The sequence below is a fragment of the Pollachius pollachius genome, assembly GCF_949987615.1.
Source record: "Pollachius pollachius genome assembly, chromosome: 5".
In the NCBI taxonomy this organism is placed as follows: domain Eukaryota; kingdom Metazoa; phylum Chordata; class Actinopteri; order Gadiformes; family Gadidae; genus Pollachius; species Pollachius pollachius.
In genome coordinates this window covers 27652911-27671449 of record NC_136938.1, presented here as the reverse complement: position 1 = coordinate 27671449, position 18539 = coordinate 27652911, and the positions used below count along the sequence as shown (strand labels likewise).

At 47.5% G+C, this 18539-nt stretch overlaps 2 protein-coding genes across 2 annotated transcripts in view; both read right to left on the bottom strand.

Moving 5' to 3' along the window:
* The window catches only part of LOC307075704 (frizzled-3-like), a gene marked incomplete at both ends in the record, with an annotated part of 24813 nt that extends 13978 nt beyond the window's left edge, over positions 1 to 10835 (bottom strand). The window contains one exon of the mRNA XM_079736379.1: positions 10566 to 10835. Within this exon, the coding sequence (XP_079592505.1) occupies positions 10566 to 10835 (270 nt within the window). The remainder of the gene's footprint in view (positions 1 to 10565) is intronic.
* Positions 10836 to 13208: 2373 nt separating this feature from the next.
* On the bottom strand, positions 13209 to 18502 carry krtcap3 (keratinocyte associated protein 3). Its single transcript, XM_079736863.1, has 6 exons — positions 18365 to 18502; positions 17578 to 17762; positions 16592 to 16651; positions 16225 to 16422; positions 15514 to 15648; positions 13209 to 15232 (listed from the first exon to the last, which is right to left on the bottom strand). The coding sequence occupies exons 1-6, from the start codon at positions 18375 to 18377 to the stop codon at positions 15137 to 15139; spliced, it is 687 nt and encodes a 228-aa protein (XP_079592989.1). The 5' UTR covers positions 18378 to 18502; the 3' UTR covers positions 13209 to 15136.
* Between the last annotated feature and the right edge of the window lie 37 nt (positions 18503 to 18539).

Here is an 18539-nt window from a genome sequence, read left to right as displayed (position 1 = left end):
CCATAGCGTTGTGATGTCAGACAGCCCTTAGCTGTCTCTCCCCCCCCCCCCGCTCCATCCATCCTAAAAGCACCATTATCCACATTTCCCTATTCATTCACATTCAAGTGCTCTGTAAGTGTTGCTGACACCACACCTCCCTCAGAGCGATGCAGCCTCCGTCTCCCTGTGCACCGTTCACTCTCTGTCTCTACCACCGCTTAGACACCAGACGACTGCACCCTCCCCTGTATGCTCCCATAATCAGCCCACCATTACCTCGTCCATCAGTCTCTCAGTCGTTCGCTGAGCGGTTATCTTTGCCCCCCCCCCCCGTTCTCTGAGTGTGTGACGGTGCTTTGAGGCTCTTGCGCTGAGACCTCTCCGATAGCTGCTCTGGAAAACACCGCTGACGTATGTCGCTGGATGTATGTGAAACACGCATACACAGCAGATGGTATATCATGGATGGTCTGACGGATAGAAGCCCTCCTCTGTCCTCCTCACCACACTCATCTCTCCTCCTGACCGACTCGTCTGTATAGATGATCAGGCAGACAGAATCCCTCAAGTCCCTGACACACTCCTATACTGTGCTCTGCTCTCCTCTCCTCCTCTCCCACAATCCTCTCCTCCTCACCCCACACTCTCCTCCTCCTCCTCTATAGCTATCTCCCTGTCCTCCCAGTCATCTCTGCTCCCTGCTCCTACAGAACACCTCCTCCTCGTTACAGACAGGCTGCGGAACATGAATAGCGCAGGAAGACGCATCCTAGTGATCAGCGCTAATCTTCCCCGTTCCTCGTCTCGCTGCGCTGAAGAGGGTGACGGAAAAGGGCAGCCGTCTCTCACACTCAGTCTCACCCTCCCGTCTCACCCCACCCCACCACCCCCCCCCCCCCCCCCCCCCCCCCCCCCCCCCCCCCCCCCCAGTCTCACCCTTTCGCACGTCATCGTATTCATGCCTATCGTTGGAGCGTTTTGTGAATTCGTCGAGCTGTCTGTCTTACACTCAGGAGGTGCAGCAGTGTCCTCCACGTCGCTCTCCTCCTCTCCTCCTCTCCTCCTCTCCTATTCATCCGTTGTCTTCCTGAGTGCATCCCCATTTTGTTGCCTTGGCAGACGCTCGCCGCCTGCCCTTGGGAATCCCTCCTCCTCCTCCTCCTCCTCTCCTTCCCTCAGACATTAGCAGCCCTTCACCCGCGGTCTTCCTCCTCATTACGCTATCGAGACCGTTTTTACATTTGAGTGATGGGTTGGTTTGTAAACGTTCTTTATCTTTACTACATATTTTTGAGGCAGACATAACGAGCAACACAAGCTATTAAAAGGTAGAATCGATGTATGTTACTCATAATAAAAATAAGCAGTCCTTCTAACAACCAAAGAAGGATAGTATAGTTTTATATTAATATTCTGTTCGTCGACGCAGGGGAGGCACCGTTATGTTTTTGAACCCTTTTTGACGATTACAATAGATCTGATCGGCAGGTCTTTCAGATGTGCCGAGATTGTTGAATGGCGGCTTTCACCAGAGCGCCCCTGAAAGTCTTATTAAGTATAATCATACCCCTCTAATGGTCCTCGTCTCAATCACTCCTTTATTCCGTTCCCTGCTCTCACCATCGCATTTGCGTGTGCTTTTCTCCCCTCCCTCCCTCCTTCCCTCCCTCCGTCCATCCCTCTCGTCGTCATTCCTCCCCGTTCGTCTCCGCCTATTTAACTACCATGGCAACAGGTGATGTTGGCTCACTGGATGTTCTCATAGGACCGTGTCTGGGGGTAAAAGGGCGAGGAATCCTCATTGTGTGGTCGGATGCTTGCGTGTATGTGCGTGTGTGTATTTGCATGTGTGTAGGTGCGTGAGTGTATGTGCGTGCGTGCGTGCGTGTGTGTGTGTGTGTATGTGAATGTGTGCGTGCGTATGTGAGTGTGTGTACGTGCGTTCTCCGAGAGGAGCTAGGATCACCCCAATAGTCAAACCAACGCTAATGAGCAAGGCATTAATGCCTGAATCAAGCCGTGGACGATTCTGTGCAGAGACAGACTTCCCCGTTGGGGAGCTGCTGTTCTTAAAAGGTGTGATGATGGCTTAATTATCCAGCGACAGCACCCACACGTCCCCCACGCTACGCCCACATCCATCTGCTCTCTACAGAACCCTCCATACCCTCCACCACGGCCTGCTTTTAATATCCATACACCATGAGCCCACACACAAGGGGACGTGGAGCCAGTATTGATCGCAATTCAAAGCTATATCAACGAATATATATAGTTGAGATAGATAAATATAGTGCCTTGTTGCTTATAGATGGAGGTGGTGCAGTATTATATGCCACATAAGTTGGATTTTAGTCTCACATTCCACAGAACTTAACCCGAGGATATGGATTTATTAATCATAATCATATGATTATATATATTTTTTCTCTATTTACCTTTATTTTACCAAGAGAGTCTTCATATGCATATATATCATGATATGCTTTATAACAATAATAAATATCAGTCCTACATTTTGGGAATATATTTATCGTCATTTACATTAACATTCAGGGCATCTAGCAGATGCTTTTATCAAAAGCGTCTTACAATAAGTACATTTTGTCAGAAGAAAGAGAAACAACAAAATACCTGTCGGTTCATAAGGATGTTCATAGAACCAAGTGCCAAGCACTAACAATCACTTGGTTAACCCATTCCCCGTGTACAGCAAAGATAGTTAGGACATAACAACATACAATAAGTGCGTACATTAAGTGCCAGCATCATAATAACACTGCACAGACTACTTAGGTATCGCAATAGGTCAACACTTCATGCCAATACCACTCAAACCAAACCACCCCTCTAGCTTTTCACAGCTCTGCATGCTTTCTGAGGACAGTCTGAATGACACCCGACACCATCAGACCGGTACTGGATATAACGTACTCCTTCCATTAAGAAAACTCTCATTTTAGGGAATAAAACCCGTTAATCCGCGGGCGGCATGCAGCTGGTGAGCCACAGAGCTGCCTCACACAGAGCCACGGCACGCAGGAAATGTTTAGCGCCCTTTGTTTGGAGGCTTAGCGTGAGAAGGGGATCAGGGTGAGTGGGGGTGAGTGAGGGTGAGTGAGGGTGAATGAGCGGCCCTAGCCGCAGAGCCCTCCCTCCGTCCACACGCAGAACCACCAGAGAACCTTCCAGGATGCCTCTCTCACACAGACAGGCTTCAAGTAGGGGGCGCTAAATAAAGCGCCGCCCACACGACAACGCTGAGATATACATCTAGATATTGATCCGCAATAAAGATCCTGCTCCATCATACCGCTACCCCCGCCCCCGCCCGGAAGAAGCAGAATACCACCTCGCCATTTCATGTTAAGTTTGAAGAGTGTTAAACGCAGCTGGTGGGGTAGTCACTGTCAGACATGTAATCAATGTATTTTACTGCGGTCAGAGACGCTGCCATTAAACCGTCACACATCCTTTGCTCGTGTCCGAGTGGCTGCCCTAAACCCAGGGTTTGCTCCATGGCTCCGAGGTGCGCGGTGTGATGCACGGGGGCCTCCCTGCCTTATCCTTCCACAGTCTGCCCACCATTGTTAGCCGAGGCGAACGGCGAGAGACGTGAATCCTGTCGAGGAAGCGGCGTGCCAAATATCGGTGCCAGGCGGTCACGTTGCCGGCTGCATAAATAATTGATTGCTTCATTTGTGCTGAAAGCTTCAATGGGCTGTCAAATCGGAGCGGGGTAATCAACAGGCCGCTGAATGGGGAGGAATCAACTTAAACCCCAGTGAGGAGCTGTCCTTCTACCGCTCACTGCGTATGGAAATGAGGCACTGGAGTGGTCTAAAGTGCTCGCTGAGTGAGTATACATCACCAGACCTTAAGAGCACACACACACACACACACACACACACACACACACACACACACACACACACACACACACACACACACACACACACACACACACACACACACACACACACCTCATAGCACTGATTAAAACCAACATTGTTGTTCAGGGTGGAATTTGGTTCTAGCCTCGGTACACACAGCCCCTTTTGTCTCTGGTGTGTGACCCTGCGTCCTCTTGGTGGCCCACCGTTACGGAGCGCGTCTGAGACGGGGGACAGGACCCCATGCTGGGACACACACACACACACACACACACGATGGGCTTAGGACCCCACACGACCCACCAGTCCTCCGCCTCACTGGTTCCACACTTTCCCTTTTCACAACCCCCTCCATTTCTTCCGGCAGTTATTATTATTCCGGAGCGTTTACAGCACAGCCACTCGACAAAGATGTATTCATGAGGGGAACCTCCGAGCATCCATCTCCGGTTGATCAGAATAGGGTGACAGTATTATTATAGTGGACAAGAACAGGAGTCGGTCAACAGCTCGACACATTGAGTGTTAAATACATCTCAACATTGACCAAAGACCAATACCTTTGAATCTAATCCAAAAGGTTTAGCAAAAGTTAACCGAGAGCAATGCGAACCGCGACCCTTCGAGACACAACGCAAGTAAAAACCAGAAAGACTTCCAGCTACACGATAGTGTTATTCTTGAAACTAAACTAACACATTCTAGAATAGAATAGTTTCAAACCTTCTCCCCCTAGGTTTGGAGTAAAACTGTGAGTGTGAGGGCCAGGTAGGGGTGTGGATTGGTTGGTATCTTACGATTCAATTTTGATTCATGGGGTCACAATTTGATTTCTAAATGGATTCTGGATTGAGGACATAGGGGAGCTTGTTTCAGGATCAACTCCAGCCCGTTGTGCTTAACAAAGGCTTCATGGTTAGATTAACTGTTTCAATAATGTTAACACGCAAAGGCCAGCCCAAGACCAAAAGGGAAAGAAATGAATAAAAACTACTTTTGGAAGTATAGAATTAATTACAAGTCATAGAGGATTTGGAGAAGAATCTCACATGAATCTATTATTTCCACCCCTCATGAGCCCACACGGTCGCCATCTTGGTTACCAAACAACAGGTGATGGTGATCGAATGACTGACGCTGCAATCCAACGCCTAAAACCATTATCCTCTACACGCCTGAAACCATTATCATCTACCCGCCTGAAACCATTATCCTCTACTGAGAGCCGTAGAAAAAAAACCAATCATCCATGATCGGTTTACCCCCGGAACACACGAGCTGGAGTAAGTAGAAAAAACAATAAGGGATCGGAATCCTTTTCTCTGTGCATCTGTGTTTCATGAATTGGATTTTTAACATTCTTTTAAACGCAATCCTGGGAAACCTAACACTTAGCGCTGTGTGGGGGCCAATGGAGGGAGGGGGGCTGTGTGATTGACAGGTCAGTCCTTTATTTGAAGGTAGGTTTGGCTGTTTGTTGGCTTTATAAACAGACTGCCGTATTGAGTCTCTGAAAGAGCTTTACTGAAAGAAGCCATTATTAGGACCGACCTATAGAGCCAGGATTAGGCCTATACCATTGCTTACCCTGGATACGATTCTACCACATCGACTTTATACATTTAACTTGCTTTTTTGTTTTTTTCAGGAAACGGACGTCCTCCTTAGGAAATGCATTGGAACTGATTCACTCACACTTAAGAGGATGTGCCAAATAATACCGCTTAAAACATCTAACAGCGGAAAACAAATTACTAGGAAGATCATTCGTTTATAATTCAAGACCACAAGCGCAACCCAATTAAAACACGACGCCATCTTGACGGAACGAGAGAAATCATCAGCGCTGATCAGCTGACCTGAGCAGCGAATCACTGACTCGCAGGAAACACGGAGGAAACAGGGAGGAGGGAGGAGAGGAAGGAGGAGAGGAAGGAGGAGAGGAAGGAGCTCTCTGAATAATGGAGGTTAGCGGCTGCTTTATGACCCTCTCTAGGGTTTGTTTTACAGGCAGCAGCACTCTCTCAGAGTGACCACACCATCCATCTCTCTGAATAGACCGTTAGAACCCAGGAGGGGATGCTATTCAATGACATTTATTTTTATATACAATGTAAAAACGTGTTTAAAAAATAGATCTAGATCCATTATCTCCCCATAATTTATTTTATATGAAACATTTGACCATCAATTGAATGTGATTAAAACAACCAAAAACGAATTACCTTTCACAAAGAAGCCACTTTCTCTGAGTTATGGTGACCTCGTACTAGTGTCCACCCACCACACACATGACTTACAGAGACATCTATATCTCAGGCAATGTCCTGGAGTGGTTCCGCCGGGGAACCATAGACCCTGAGGCAGATGGAGAACCATGACTCTCTGCTAGGAAACCAGGGGAGGAAGACTGGGGGAAAGTTCCGGTTGTGTGAGGAACAGGTGACAGCGTTTCTGAGGAATACCCCCCCCCCCCCTTTAGGGAGAGGGGTGGCTCTGAAATCAATGAGCCTCATTGTGGCGTTAAGGAGGAGATTAGCGGCTAGTTAGTGTGAGCAAGAAGTGACAGCTGCCACGGTTTCTCCCCCGTCAATCAAAGAAGGAACGTTCTGCTCTGCAGCTTAGCTTAGCTGCTAGAGAGAAAGTTATAACGATAGCCAGTGTGACAAACCGGTAACTTATGAATACGCACACATTGGGGAAACTGTGTTGTTTATGAAGGTACAAAACAAAGCAGGCTAACCCCTTTCATTATATTTTTAAACGTAGCTCTTAATCTGGTATCAATCCGTTATGGAATGAAGCAATATTTCTCTAAAGATTCAAAGTACATGCACCTGTTACAAAGACAAATTCTAAAAAGGTTTTGAAACCTTAAATTCTTATTAGACATTAACGTGTTTATGAGTAGATGTTTGCGTGCGCCGGACAGAGGTGCTGTGTTCAGGCTCTGCCCTGTAAGTGGGTTGTCAGATTACGTGCGCTTGAATGCAAGAACACAAAAGTAAAAAGTTGAATGAGGCTAATTTGTGTGGACAAGAGGAAGAGCAGATGTTGAGGCAGCTGTCCGAGCATCAGAGGAGAACAGGAGGTTTGGTGGAGAGGAGTTTCATCATCCCTCTCTCTGTAAGAGGCCTAATGGTTAGAAGACGCAACAATACGAAATGGGTGAGCTATAAATTACATTAACTTTAACTTCTGATTGCGCTCAATGACCAATACCGAGAATGGACATTTACATCTAGGGCATTAACAGACGCTTTTATCCAAAGTGACTTACAATAAGTACATTTGTCAGAAGAAAGGGAAACAGTTTAACGCTGTGGGCACGATAAGTATGTTCATAGAACCCAAGTGCCAAGCACGATCACTAGGTTAACCCATTCCCTGTATACAACAGAGATAGCTAGGAAAAGATGCTACACAATGCTAAGTACTATTGTTAAGTGCAAGGACGTACAAGGACATGGAAGAACACGTATTGTACGGAAGACAAGTTTTGCGGCCCTTACAACCCATACCAAAACTACTTGCTTTGCCATTCAGAGTCAACTCCATAACCCTGGTTGGTTACGCAACTCATTCAGTCTGAAAAGGTCAAACCCATTAAACCAGTGTTTACAATAATAAGCGCTGATTGCTCAAACCATCCCCCTTGGGCTTTAATAGTCGGCGTGGACACACGCACACACACACACACACACACACACACACACACACACACACACACACACACACACACACACACACACACACACACACACACACACACAAGGGTTTTCCACCAGGTTACTGGGGCCCAGTTGCAGAGCAGTTACACCAAACCGGGGCTCATCCTGGGAGCGTCTGAAGCTCCGAGCCCGTCCTGGCGGGCGGAGACGGGGGGGGGGGGGGGGGGGGGGTGTGGGTTACAGCGCCGCGCCTCAACCTGGGTCACGGCGAGTTCAATAGCAGATGCTCCTCCTCGCTCCCGGTCCGCGTGTTCCTACACGACGCGGGGGAATTGGCCTGATTCGAGCGGCTGCACGGCCCCTCGTTGTGAGGGGGGAGGGGGGGAGGAGAGGGGGGAGGAGAGGGGGGGGAGAGGGGGGGGGGGGGGAGGGGGGCAGGACGGTGAGAACAGCCCCATTCAGGAGGGGACGCCGGGCAAATTCACAACGCCACGGCTGTCAGCGGACAAATTAAGCCGTATCTTTGCTTGAATCCCCGATAAAGGAACGATAAAGGGATTAAGAGAGCCGCAGCCAGAGGGAATAGAGCCAGCTCACTGTCACCGTATGCCCCGACGTGAGAATATAATCATTATGTATCAAGTGGGGCGACCAGGGAACTGGTTTTACTGGGAGAACACACACACACACACCCAATCCAACTCAGGAGTAGTATTCCTGCATTAAACCATGTTGCCACCCCCCCAGACCCCTCTCACACACTTATTGTATGTTATAGTCCTGGCACTTATAAATAGTACTTATAATAGCTAGGATAAGATGCTACACAATGCCATCTTTGTTGTATACAGGGAATGGGTTAACCTAGTGATTGTTAGTGCTTGGCACTTGGTCCTATGAACATCTTTACTGTACCGACAGGGATATATTGTTGTTTCTCTTTCTTCTGATAAATGGTCTTATTGTAAGTCGCTTTGGATAAAAACGTCTGCTTAACACCCTCAATGTAGATGTAAATATCTTGTTGCTACTCCACAGACGTAAGCTTCCTTAATTTGCCCAACTCTCTCCCTCCTCTAACATAGGTCCTTGTCTCTCTCTCCCTCCTCTTACATAGGTCCTTGTATCTCTCTCCCTCCTCTAACATAGGTCCTTGTATCTCTCTCCCTCCTCTTACATAGGTCCTTGTCTCTCTCTCCCTCCTCTAACATCGGTCCTTGTCTCTCTCCCTCCTCTAACATAGGTCCTTGTCTCTCTCTCTCTCTCTTCCTCCTCTAACATAGGCCCTTGTCTCTCTCTCTCTTCCTCCTCTAACATAGGTCCTTGTCTCTCTCTCTCTCTCTTCCTCCTTTAACATAGGCCCTTGTCTCTCTCTCTCTCTCTTCCTCCTCTAACATAGGTCCTTGTCTCTCTCTCTCTCCCTCCTCTAACATAGGTCCTTGTCTCTCTCTCTCCCTCCTCTAACATAGGTCCTTGTCTCTCCATCTCTCCCTCCTCTAACATAGGTCCTTGTATCTCTCTCCCTCCTCTAACATAGGTCCTTGTCTCTCTCTCTCTTCCTCCTCTAACGTAGGTCCTTGTCTCTCTCTCTCTTCCTCCTCTAACGTAGGTCCTTGTCTCTCTCTCTCTCTCACCCTCGTCTAACATAGGTCCTGGTATCTCTCTCAGGGCGGAGGACAAAGGAAGCGGTGGGTGCAGTAACCCGATCACAGCGGTATAAATTCCTCCTTCATGGCGGAGGTTTTGGAGAAAGGAGGACGTATTTTTTTTGTTTTTCAGTATGAGAGATTTCTCCCTCGAAGAACATATTCACGTCTGAAACGCGGCGTAACCTGCTTAGGCTGGCGGGGCGCCGCATCGTGTGTTTACAGGCTGTGGGGAAAGCAGGTCAGCAGTCCTGAGTGAACACTAGTGTACATTTACATTTAGCAGACGCTTTAACCCAAAGCGACTTACAATAAGTACATTTGTCAGAAGAAAGAGAAACAACAATATCTCTGTCGCTACAGTAAGGACGTTCATAGAACCAAGTGCCAAGTACTAACAATCACTAGGTTAACCCATTCCCCGTATACAACAAAGACAGCTAGGATAAGATGCTACACCGTGCTAAGTACTTTTTTTTAAGTGCCAGGACGTACAACATACAATAAGTGTTTAGGAGGGGTGTGTGTGGGGGGGGGGGGAAGGGGGAGGCTATACAGAGTCCAGGTGAATTCTGAACAGGTGAGTGCAGGACGGGGCTGAGCCACACAGAAGGACACCTTAGATTGCAGGTTATCACGTCAGAATAATACACCGATGCAGGGGAGGGCTGTAACCGCAGGAGGCCAGCTACTGTTGCAGCTGCCGCACGGTGACCAGTGGGGCTGTGGGCTGAAACCAGTCACTACTGGTGTGTTTTATCCGCTATGTGCTTGGACGTAAATCAACACCACCACACAGCAGACTGGGTGAGGACTAGGTTGGTGTTAGGATGTTTACTACAGCAGTAGATAAGGTTGCACCATGCAGCCTTTTAACTATCTATTATACATCTTGCATCTGCAAAGATGTATTCATTACCCCATTAGGTCGTTACAAAATATAAACATGCATATAAAATGCACTTATGTCTGCAGGGGAGATCCGTCTGTACTGTGACACAATAGTCCTGCCTGACACATTTCGCGTGCACGTGGGTCTGGCACACAAAAGACTCCTTCATGCCATGGCTAACGTGCTGCTCCACGGCAGGGAGGGGGGTACACCTAACCACAGCCGAACCACTGCTGCTCTGCAGCCCATACAGGGGGATGGGTCTCAGGCCTGCTCCAATCTGGCAACCGTACAGGTGGACGTATCTGCTCCCCGTAGCACCGCTATTGTGTTTCAAAGCTGACACACACAATGTCAGTTGCTCCCATAGCGACGCTTTACGCACACACGCACACGCTCACACACACACACACACACACACACACACACACACACACTCACACTCACACACACTCACACGTGTAACCCGAGCCCGTCCTACCTCCATGGCCAGGGCGGCTGTCTGCTGGTCGTAGTGGTTCAGCAGGTTGGGCATGAAGGTGGAGTTGTACGGGAGGTCCTGGCACATCCGCAGACCAATGGGCTCGCAGCTGAACTCGTCGTGGCTCTCGGCGCGCTCCGTCTGGATGCTGAGCGAGGGCGGGACCAGAAGCAGGAGGTGGAGGTGGAGGAGGAGGCGGAGGAGGAGGAGGGACGGCGGGCTGGAGGAGAGCCGGTCCGCGGGGAGGGACCCCCTGCCGGAGGGTCTCATCTTGAGTTCAGACGGTTCTCCGGAGAGCTGAACCGATTAAAATCCTGATTAGCAGCGACACTGCTAGCACGCCCCGGAGACCGCTTCGGGGCTGCGAGGTGATTGGCTGGCGGGGAAATAGGGGGATCCCATTATGATGGAGGTGGACGACACTTGGGTGAAGGGTTCGACCAATCGGTGAAGAGTTAAGGAACCAGAGGGGGGGGGCTGCTGTCTACAGAGGAGACATCTTTATGTCCACCGACTGTAGTCGCAGTTCCTCTGCTTCAAGACGACGGCTGTTGAGGTCTTTGGAAACGTTCAAATCCAGGTTAATCCTGTAGGTTTGTTCGCTCCAAAGGCACCGCCGCCTGCTTCGGCGCCACTGGTGGCAGACGTCTTCAGTCCGTCAGCCACACCGTCTCTCCTGAGCAGATCGTAGGCAGGCGTTCGGCTGCTCCACCTCTCTACTCTTCTCCAACGTCGTGCAGAAGCCTCTTCCAGCGTGGAGGAAGACGGGGGCTGCCGTTGGAGAGTCCTTTCTTCCAGCTGATGGCAGCCAGCCTCGTAGCCTCCTAGCCTCGTAGCCTCTGAGTCTCGTAGCCTCGTAGCCTCTGAGTCTCGTAGCCTCGTAGCAGGTCCTGCAGGTTTAGACACAAAGGGACAATGAGGAACGGTCAGACAGAACGGGCGGTTGGGGAGTCAGCTTTCTTATACTGTAGGATTATTGGTAAGAAAGAAAAAAAAAAGAAAAATATGACTGCTTCCACACTTGCGTTTTATGGCATTTGGCTTGATCAAGTAAACTATCAATCATATTTTTATTATATGATATTACCCGAGGTGGATCAAAGGACCCATCAATCATTATTATTATCAAACTATATCACCTTGGTTTCAACTATATGTCCATAAGCCAGATCATAGCATTGAACATTCATTAGGAGGAATCTCACACTGAACGAAAATATGCAATCTATTAAAATCATAATAAAGTGGTCAATCAACCGCACAGTGTAGCTATAACCAACATGAAGGAAGATAGTTCGTTTTGGGGGTTTGGGTCAAACCAGCGGTACACCTGCAGCTGAGGCAGACCCCCCGTGCCCCGCTGCAGACCCACCAGACCCTGCTGACCGGGCCCAGACTCTTCCCCGGCTGCAGGCCCCCGTATCCCGCAGACCCCCGTCCCATCAGACCCGTCTCCTGCTCCCCTCGCCCCCTGCGCGAGGGCTCCCTTCCCCTGTCGCATGCTCGTGTCAGCTAACTCACGTTTGCCTGCGACGTTTCACACTCTTTGTCGCATCCGTCCTCGTGTTGGTTAAACTGATTTAGTTCACGACCATCGACTCAGACGGGATCTGAATGCAAGTGCGTGAGATGCAGAGGCGCACGAGGAACACGAGAACCACAGAACCGCAGAACCAGAGAACCGCACCGCTGGACCCCACCGGGAGCAGCACCTGGTCGGATCAACACGGAGATCCACCGGTAGGACCCTGGATGTTTCCGCACGCGCTATTAAATGCACTTATTTAAAAAGTGATTGACAGTCCTGAGTGTTGCTGTGTGATAAATGATCGCCACATCAAAGGACTCGGATGACAACACTAAAGGCGCGTGAGGAAGGTCGGCGGTGTTCCGGTCGCCCGGTAACGAGCACGCGACGAGAACAGCGTTCAACTGTGGAACGGGATTTACCTCGCGACGTCAGGAGGAGAGACCCGCCCGGAGACCCGCGCTCCGCTCAGCTCGCGCTGCAGCGGCTCTTGGTTCCGCGGTGTGCCGCGCGCGTCGCGTCCGCCTCCCCGCCGCGCGCCCTCAGTGAGCTCCAGAAGCGGAGGCTTGCATCTGGAGCCGGAGGGTCTCGAGAGGCCCTGTTTGGAAGCAGCACCGGAGCGGACGTCTGTCGACCGCTCAGACGTTAGAGCCTCACGCGCTTTGACTCGGTGAGATGTTGTGAATGATGTTGTGGTCGGTAGGTTCAGTGCAGCCTGCAGAACAGGTGCGACTCCTGCACGCACGGGGCTCTGGAGAGAGGGGGGGGCAGGGGGAGGGCTGCAGGGTCTGGGGGCGCGGCCTGGGCATATAGGGGAGGGGGGGGGGAGCGGCCTGCAGGGTCTCGGGGCGTGGCCTGAGAATAAATAAAAATATATTCGATTTTTTTCACATTCATTCCATTCAAAAGCCAAACATGGGTCGATTGCCAGCCCTATGCTTACGACCAATAACACACAATATTAAAATATGTGTTCATGCATTTGTGTCCTAATGACCTGAAATATAAAACACAGGAGGACCAACTTGAGGGCACAGCACACTGAATGAACAGGCCTACCATTAATAACACCAATTCAGAATTACTGCATTTATTAAAAAAGATTCATTGTGGCGATCACATTTGACTGTTTTATTAAGGATAAAAAAAAATTAAGCAATGTAATAGGTGATATTTCAGTCAAAAATGTAAATCCAAAACATTACTTTTATACAACATAAAGAACAGAATGCATAGAGCCTTGGTTTAATCAGAACTCATCCAAACACTGTTCCTCGAAACAAAGAGGCCATTCGGTCCTCATGAAACACGGAAAGACTGAACAGTTAAAACAAATCTAATTAGCAAAGACACATTACAGAGGCTACTGTCAAAATACATTTGATAATACATATTCAACACAGATGGACACATGCACTTCGGTAAGTTTATGACAGATAATTCAATTGAAAATAAAATATAAAAAGTAATGCACAGCATAGTAATAGTGCATATAAATGCAAAACATATAACCTAACCCAAAGATAAACCTATAAAAGTTTGGTGTGCTTTGTCTCTGATTATGAAAAAAATATATATATATATAATCTATTAATCTAATGCTACTTCCTCATCACGGCCCATCCTTCTCCGTAGAAACACAAGGCCCAACGCTTCGCCCTCTGCCCTAAACCTCCAACATCAGGGACGGCAATTTGTTGTGACTGCTGGAGTCACCAATCCATGTCAATATTTATACCCCCCCCCCCCCCCCCCCCCACACACACACAGCAGATTACCATCGCGTGCAGAGACCCTTTTACGCTCGATAAAGCACGGCCTCTAGATTAACCGTTTCATAGCTGATCCCACCGCCTCCATACGGGCCTGGCTCAGCAGCCTGCTCTGTGATTGGCTGCTGGGTGGCAGGAGGCTCTGACCACTCACGGCCTCGCACAGCGCCTGGCCCAGCGTGGGGGGGGGGGGGGGTTAGTTACAGGATGCCCTCGCCTCAACGTGTTTCATCGGTCTGAAATGCAGAGGAACGTTATGGTTCTACTACTGAAATGCTCTTTAACTGAACTGGTTTGTGTCACTGGGCGAGCGTGCAAATAAAAAAAGAATATGTAAGGGCATGTAAACGTGCTGCAAATAAAATAGGCATGAATGCATAGGCACACCCGCATGCATCCTTGGAGGAGTGTCTTCTCTCACACATGCACATGCATAAATGCATGCAAACTATGCACACATGTGCTGGCAAATTAATATGCAAAGCAGGCTTTTCTATTTTCTCTTCTCCAGTGTTTCTCTAATAAGCAGAATTAAAAATTATCCCTCAGGTAATCCTTCTAAAAGCGTAAAATAAGACTTAATTTATTTTATTACTTTGAATTTTGCTGTTGCTACTACGCAAATGTTTAATATAAATTTTAGATAATGAAATCTTTCTTAAACAATCAGTTGAATTAACAGCGGATGTGCAAGCCATGATTCGACAGATCGCATCTTTTGTTTTTAAGTGCCTTGCTTCTAGTTTAATACATATTAATAGTCTATATTTGTTGATTTATGTCTTTCTTACAAAAGCCACATGACTTCCAGGCCATGATTTGCTGAGCAGAAAGGCTTAGAAAAACATTTAACTAAAATATAAAGACAATACTAACATAAGGCATAATCAAATCATTTAAATATATAAAAACAAATCTTTGGCAATTACTTCCGTATTATAAAAAACAAGCAAACCTCAAACTAAAATACCATCACTTGAACTTCATATTAGTAATACCTGCATGAAATATGTTTTACACTGAAATGTATTCCCTTCGAGTGATATTTTAGATAATTAACTTTCCTTGACTACATGTCCTCCTAAATCAGCAGCCTAATCAGATTACCAAACCGGAATCTAAATTAATCCTTCCCAGAAAACCTCTTTAGAATAGAAAAATATGACTGTTAGCACCAACAACAAATTTTTAACAAAAAATACCATGTGTAATTTTGGCATTTTGAAAACAGAACTCTAGTACTGGCTGTGTTTGACACGGTGCTGGTCCAATCAGACGTCAGGGTTCTGCCGTTCAATCAGGATCTGGCCCTGGGTGGGAAACCCCGCCCCTGCTCTGTTCCTATTGGACAGAGCCCCCTCCTCCAACTGTCAGTTAGATAAGAAAGAGGGAGGAGGAACACAAACAGACAAAGTGCAAAAGACAGTCACTCTCTCTGCAAGGGAGACACACATAATAAGGTGTGTAGGTGTGTGTTTGTGAGAGTGTGTGTATGTGCGAGTGTTAGTGTGTGTGTGTGTGTGTCACTAAGTAAGTAATGCAACATGTAATATTGACACAGACAAAACCGGCTCCACAGATGCAGACATGAACCATCTACCTACCCCCACACACACACACACACACACACACACACACACACACACACCTGTTCCTTGACGTAGTTGTTGCCGCAGGGAGCCAGCCCTCTGAGAGTCAGCCCCACGCTGAAGCACCAGACCGACAGGCCCACCTCCACCATGGCCAGCAGCACCGAGGTGATCCACAGAGCCAGGGCGGTGTCCTGGAGACACAGGCCAGCACGCACACCACAACAACAACAACAACGACGACGAGAAGTGATATGAGCAAAGTCAGGCAGTCTGGTCTTCAGCACTCCGATAGCTAACACTAAAGGGGCCTTAAGTTTGGTAAGGTTTGAGAGCTGTCGTGTGATAGCCATTGAAGGGTGTTGCATATCCTACAACCGTGATTGACAGGCAGGATGGATTCCCCGAACCAATCAGGATAGAGCTGCCATGATTGGTCAGCAATAAGCATTAGCCGGGAGTGTCCAAAAATGTCTTTAACAGAGGCAGGTGCAGTCAACTCTAAACAGAGCATTTCCCTGATGAATAATATGGCAATACTAACAAACTACACTCAAATAACAGCTCTTAAATCGTACTTACACCGCCTTTAAGTAGAGATGAGCCCACCATTCATTTGCTCCCAATGGGGTAGAAATATACACTTTTTAAAGTGCATTGTGTCCGAAATCTACTATAATCACGTAACACACGCACACACACACACACACACACACACACACACACGTTGCACGTATTGCAGATGATCATAAATCCACCGCTCTACTCACGTAGATCTTGGTGTTGTCGAAGGGGCACCGCGCGCCGACGGGCGAGCGGGCGTTGGCGGGGACCTGCGTCTCGTTGCAGCCCCTCATCAGCAGCTGGCCGTTGTGGGCGACGGTGAGGACGACGGCCACTAGGAGGCCCACGCTGCAGGCGGCCGACATCAGAGCGTTGAAGAACGAGCAAACCAGGAGCCCCACTTGCTGGAGACACGACATGGAGGGAAGAAATGGAGTTTACAGGGGTTGGGGTTTTGTGGGTTCCAAATTGAATAAATCAACTTCAATATTAAGAAGAGGTAAATCGCTCTGCAATACCGAATGATGAAGATGAAAATATGTTTTGCTTATTCAAACAATTGGATGATCTTACCAGTTTCAACATTGGGAGGTTTCTTGAAACCAGGATGGCGACAACACCGGTTAAAATGCTCTGCAATAATCAGAAGAAAGAGTTTGAGAGAGTAACACTTTCACAGTAACGTTTCATTATGAGCCCAAAAAGGCCCAAATATTTACCAGAGGAACAATTTACAGGAGGCAGAACGTACAGTTATATTATATTTGAGTATATTTGTAATGTAGATAGTTTATGTTTGATTTAGGATCTGCATTATATATAAATAGTATATGAATCAGAAACATTCATTTTCATTAGTCATCCCGTTTAGACCTCCCTTTACCACCATTATTTTGGTTCCTGAAATGGTTCCTAAAATACATCAGCAGAATGGTTTAAATATCTTAGGTAAGAGCAGATACAAATACAACCCACTATTGACAGCGTGAAGACAAAGACGAGTAAGTGTATTGTTCGTGCAGTATGATTTGTAAATTGGGTTTCCAAGAACATCATTTAACTTTATCTTGATCTAAAAAGATATCTGGTATGGTCTCTAAAAATCAGCTGTTAATTAGTTTTTAACAAATCAACTTCTGCCACTCGTCTGCAAGAGAGGAAGAGAGGGTGGGTGGGCCTAAAGACTGCATCCCTAGATTATTCTTTTCTCTCACACATGCGCACGCATAATGCAGCCCCCCCATGGCAAAACTATGCCCACATGTGCTGGCATATTAATATGCAAAGCAGCCTTTTATATTTTCTCTTCTCCAGTGTTTCTCTAATAAGCAGTATTCTTAATGATCCCTCAGATAATCCTTCCAAAAACGTTATAAAATAACACTTTTGTGCCGTTGCTACTAAGCAAATGTTTAATGTAAATTTCATACAATAAGAAAATCGTTCTTAAACATCCAGTTAAATGAACAGCAGATGTGCAGATAAGCCATGATTCGACAGCTTGCACGTTATGTTTTTAAGAAGCATGCTTTTAATTTAATTAACGTCAATTGTGGTACCAGCAGCCCGGAGGTGACGGAGATGATGTTGGCCATGGTGTACTCTGTGGTGATGTGCTTGCTCGGCTGGGAGATGTGCCGCAGTACGTTGCCATGGACGATGGCCCCCAGGATGAAGTTGATGTGGCCGACCAGGATGAGGCTCAACCCCTTCTTCATCAGCCTCCTCGCCCCCTTGTCCTTATCTGAGAACGGGTCATATGAGGAGGAAGATTGGGTGAATTCGAATTAATCATGTGTGCCCACAGATTGCAGACAAATGATGAAAAATGGATTTGAGATTGAAAAAAAAGGTTTTGCCTATTGGTCAAAATCGTAGTATTTCAAAATCGGTTTACTAGTTGTTTCCATGCATAGGCCCACACTGCATGCACTTTAAACGAATTAAACACATAACGATCTAAAATAACGGCATCGTTCTCATTTAAACCACGTGTGAACAGAATTTAAGAGAGCTAAGCACTGCATGATTTATTTTTAAGAATGTTTAACAAATGCGCTTTGCATTCTAAAGATTGACATCCACAACCCTGCAAAAACATGCATGCAAGTGGGAACTGGAGGAGGCCCGAAAACTCATTCATAATTCCTAGTATTTAATTACCATGGACAAAAACAGTTTGATTCATGAAAGTGACAATCTTAACCTCCGGGTGCATCAGCGCCACCGTGCCAATCAGAGCGGAAATGAACCAAGTGCCTCCTCCGTGTGGTCTTTAGCCCTGAGCGGGTGAAGGGGTATTTCACCACCAAGATTAACAAGGATTAATGCAATCCAAATACTCACCAAAAGTACACATTTTTGACGAACGAGGATTGCTTTCCAGTGATTTGCTTCACAAAAGTAGGTCAACTCTCCGGAACATACAAATAGCGTGAAGAGAAGGTCTGAGCAGAAGGTTCCTACTCCTCCCGTCCCTTCCTGGTCCGCTGTGACGTCAGAGCTCACCTGTGCAGGTGGG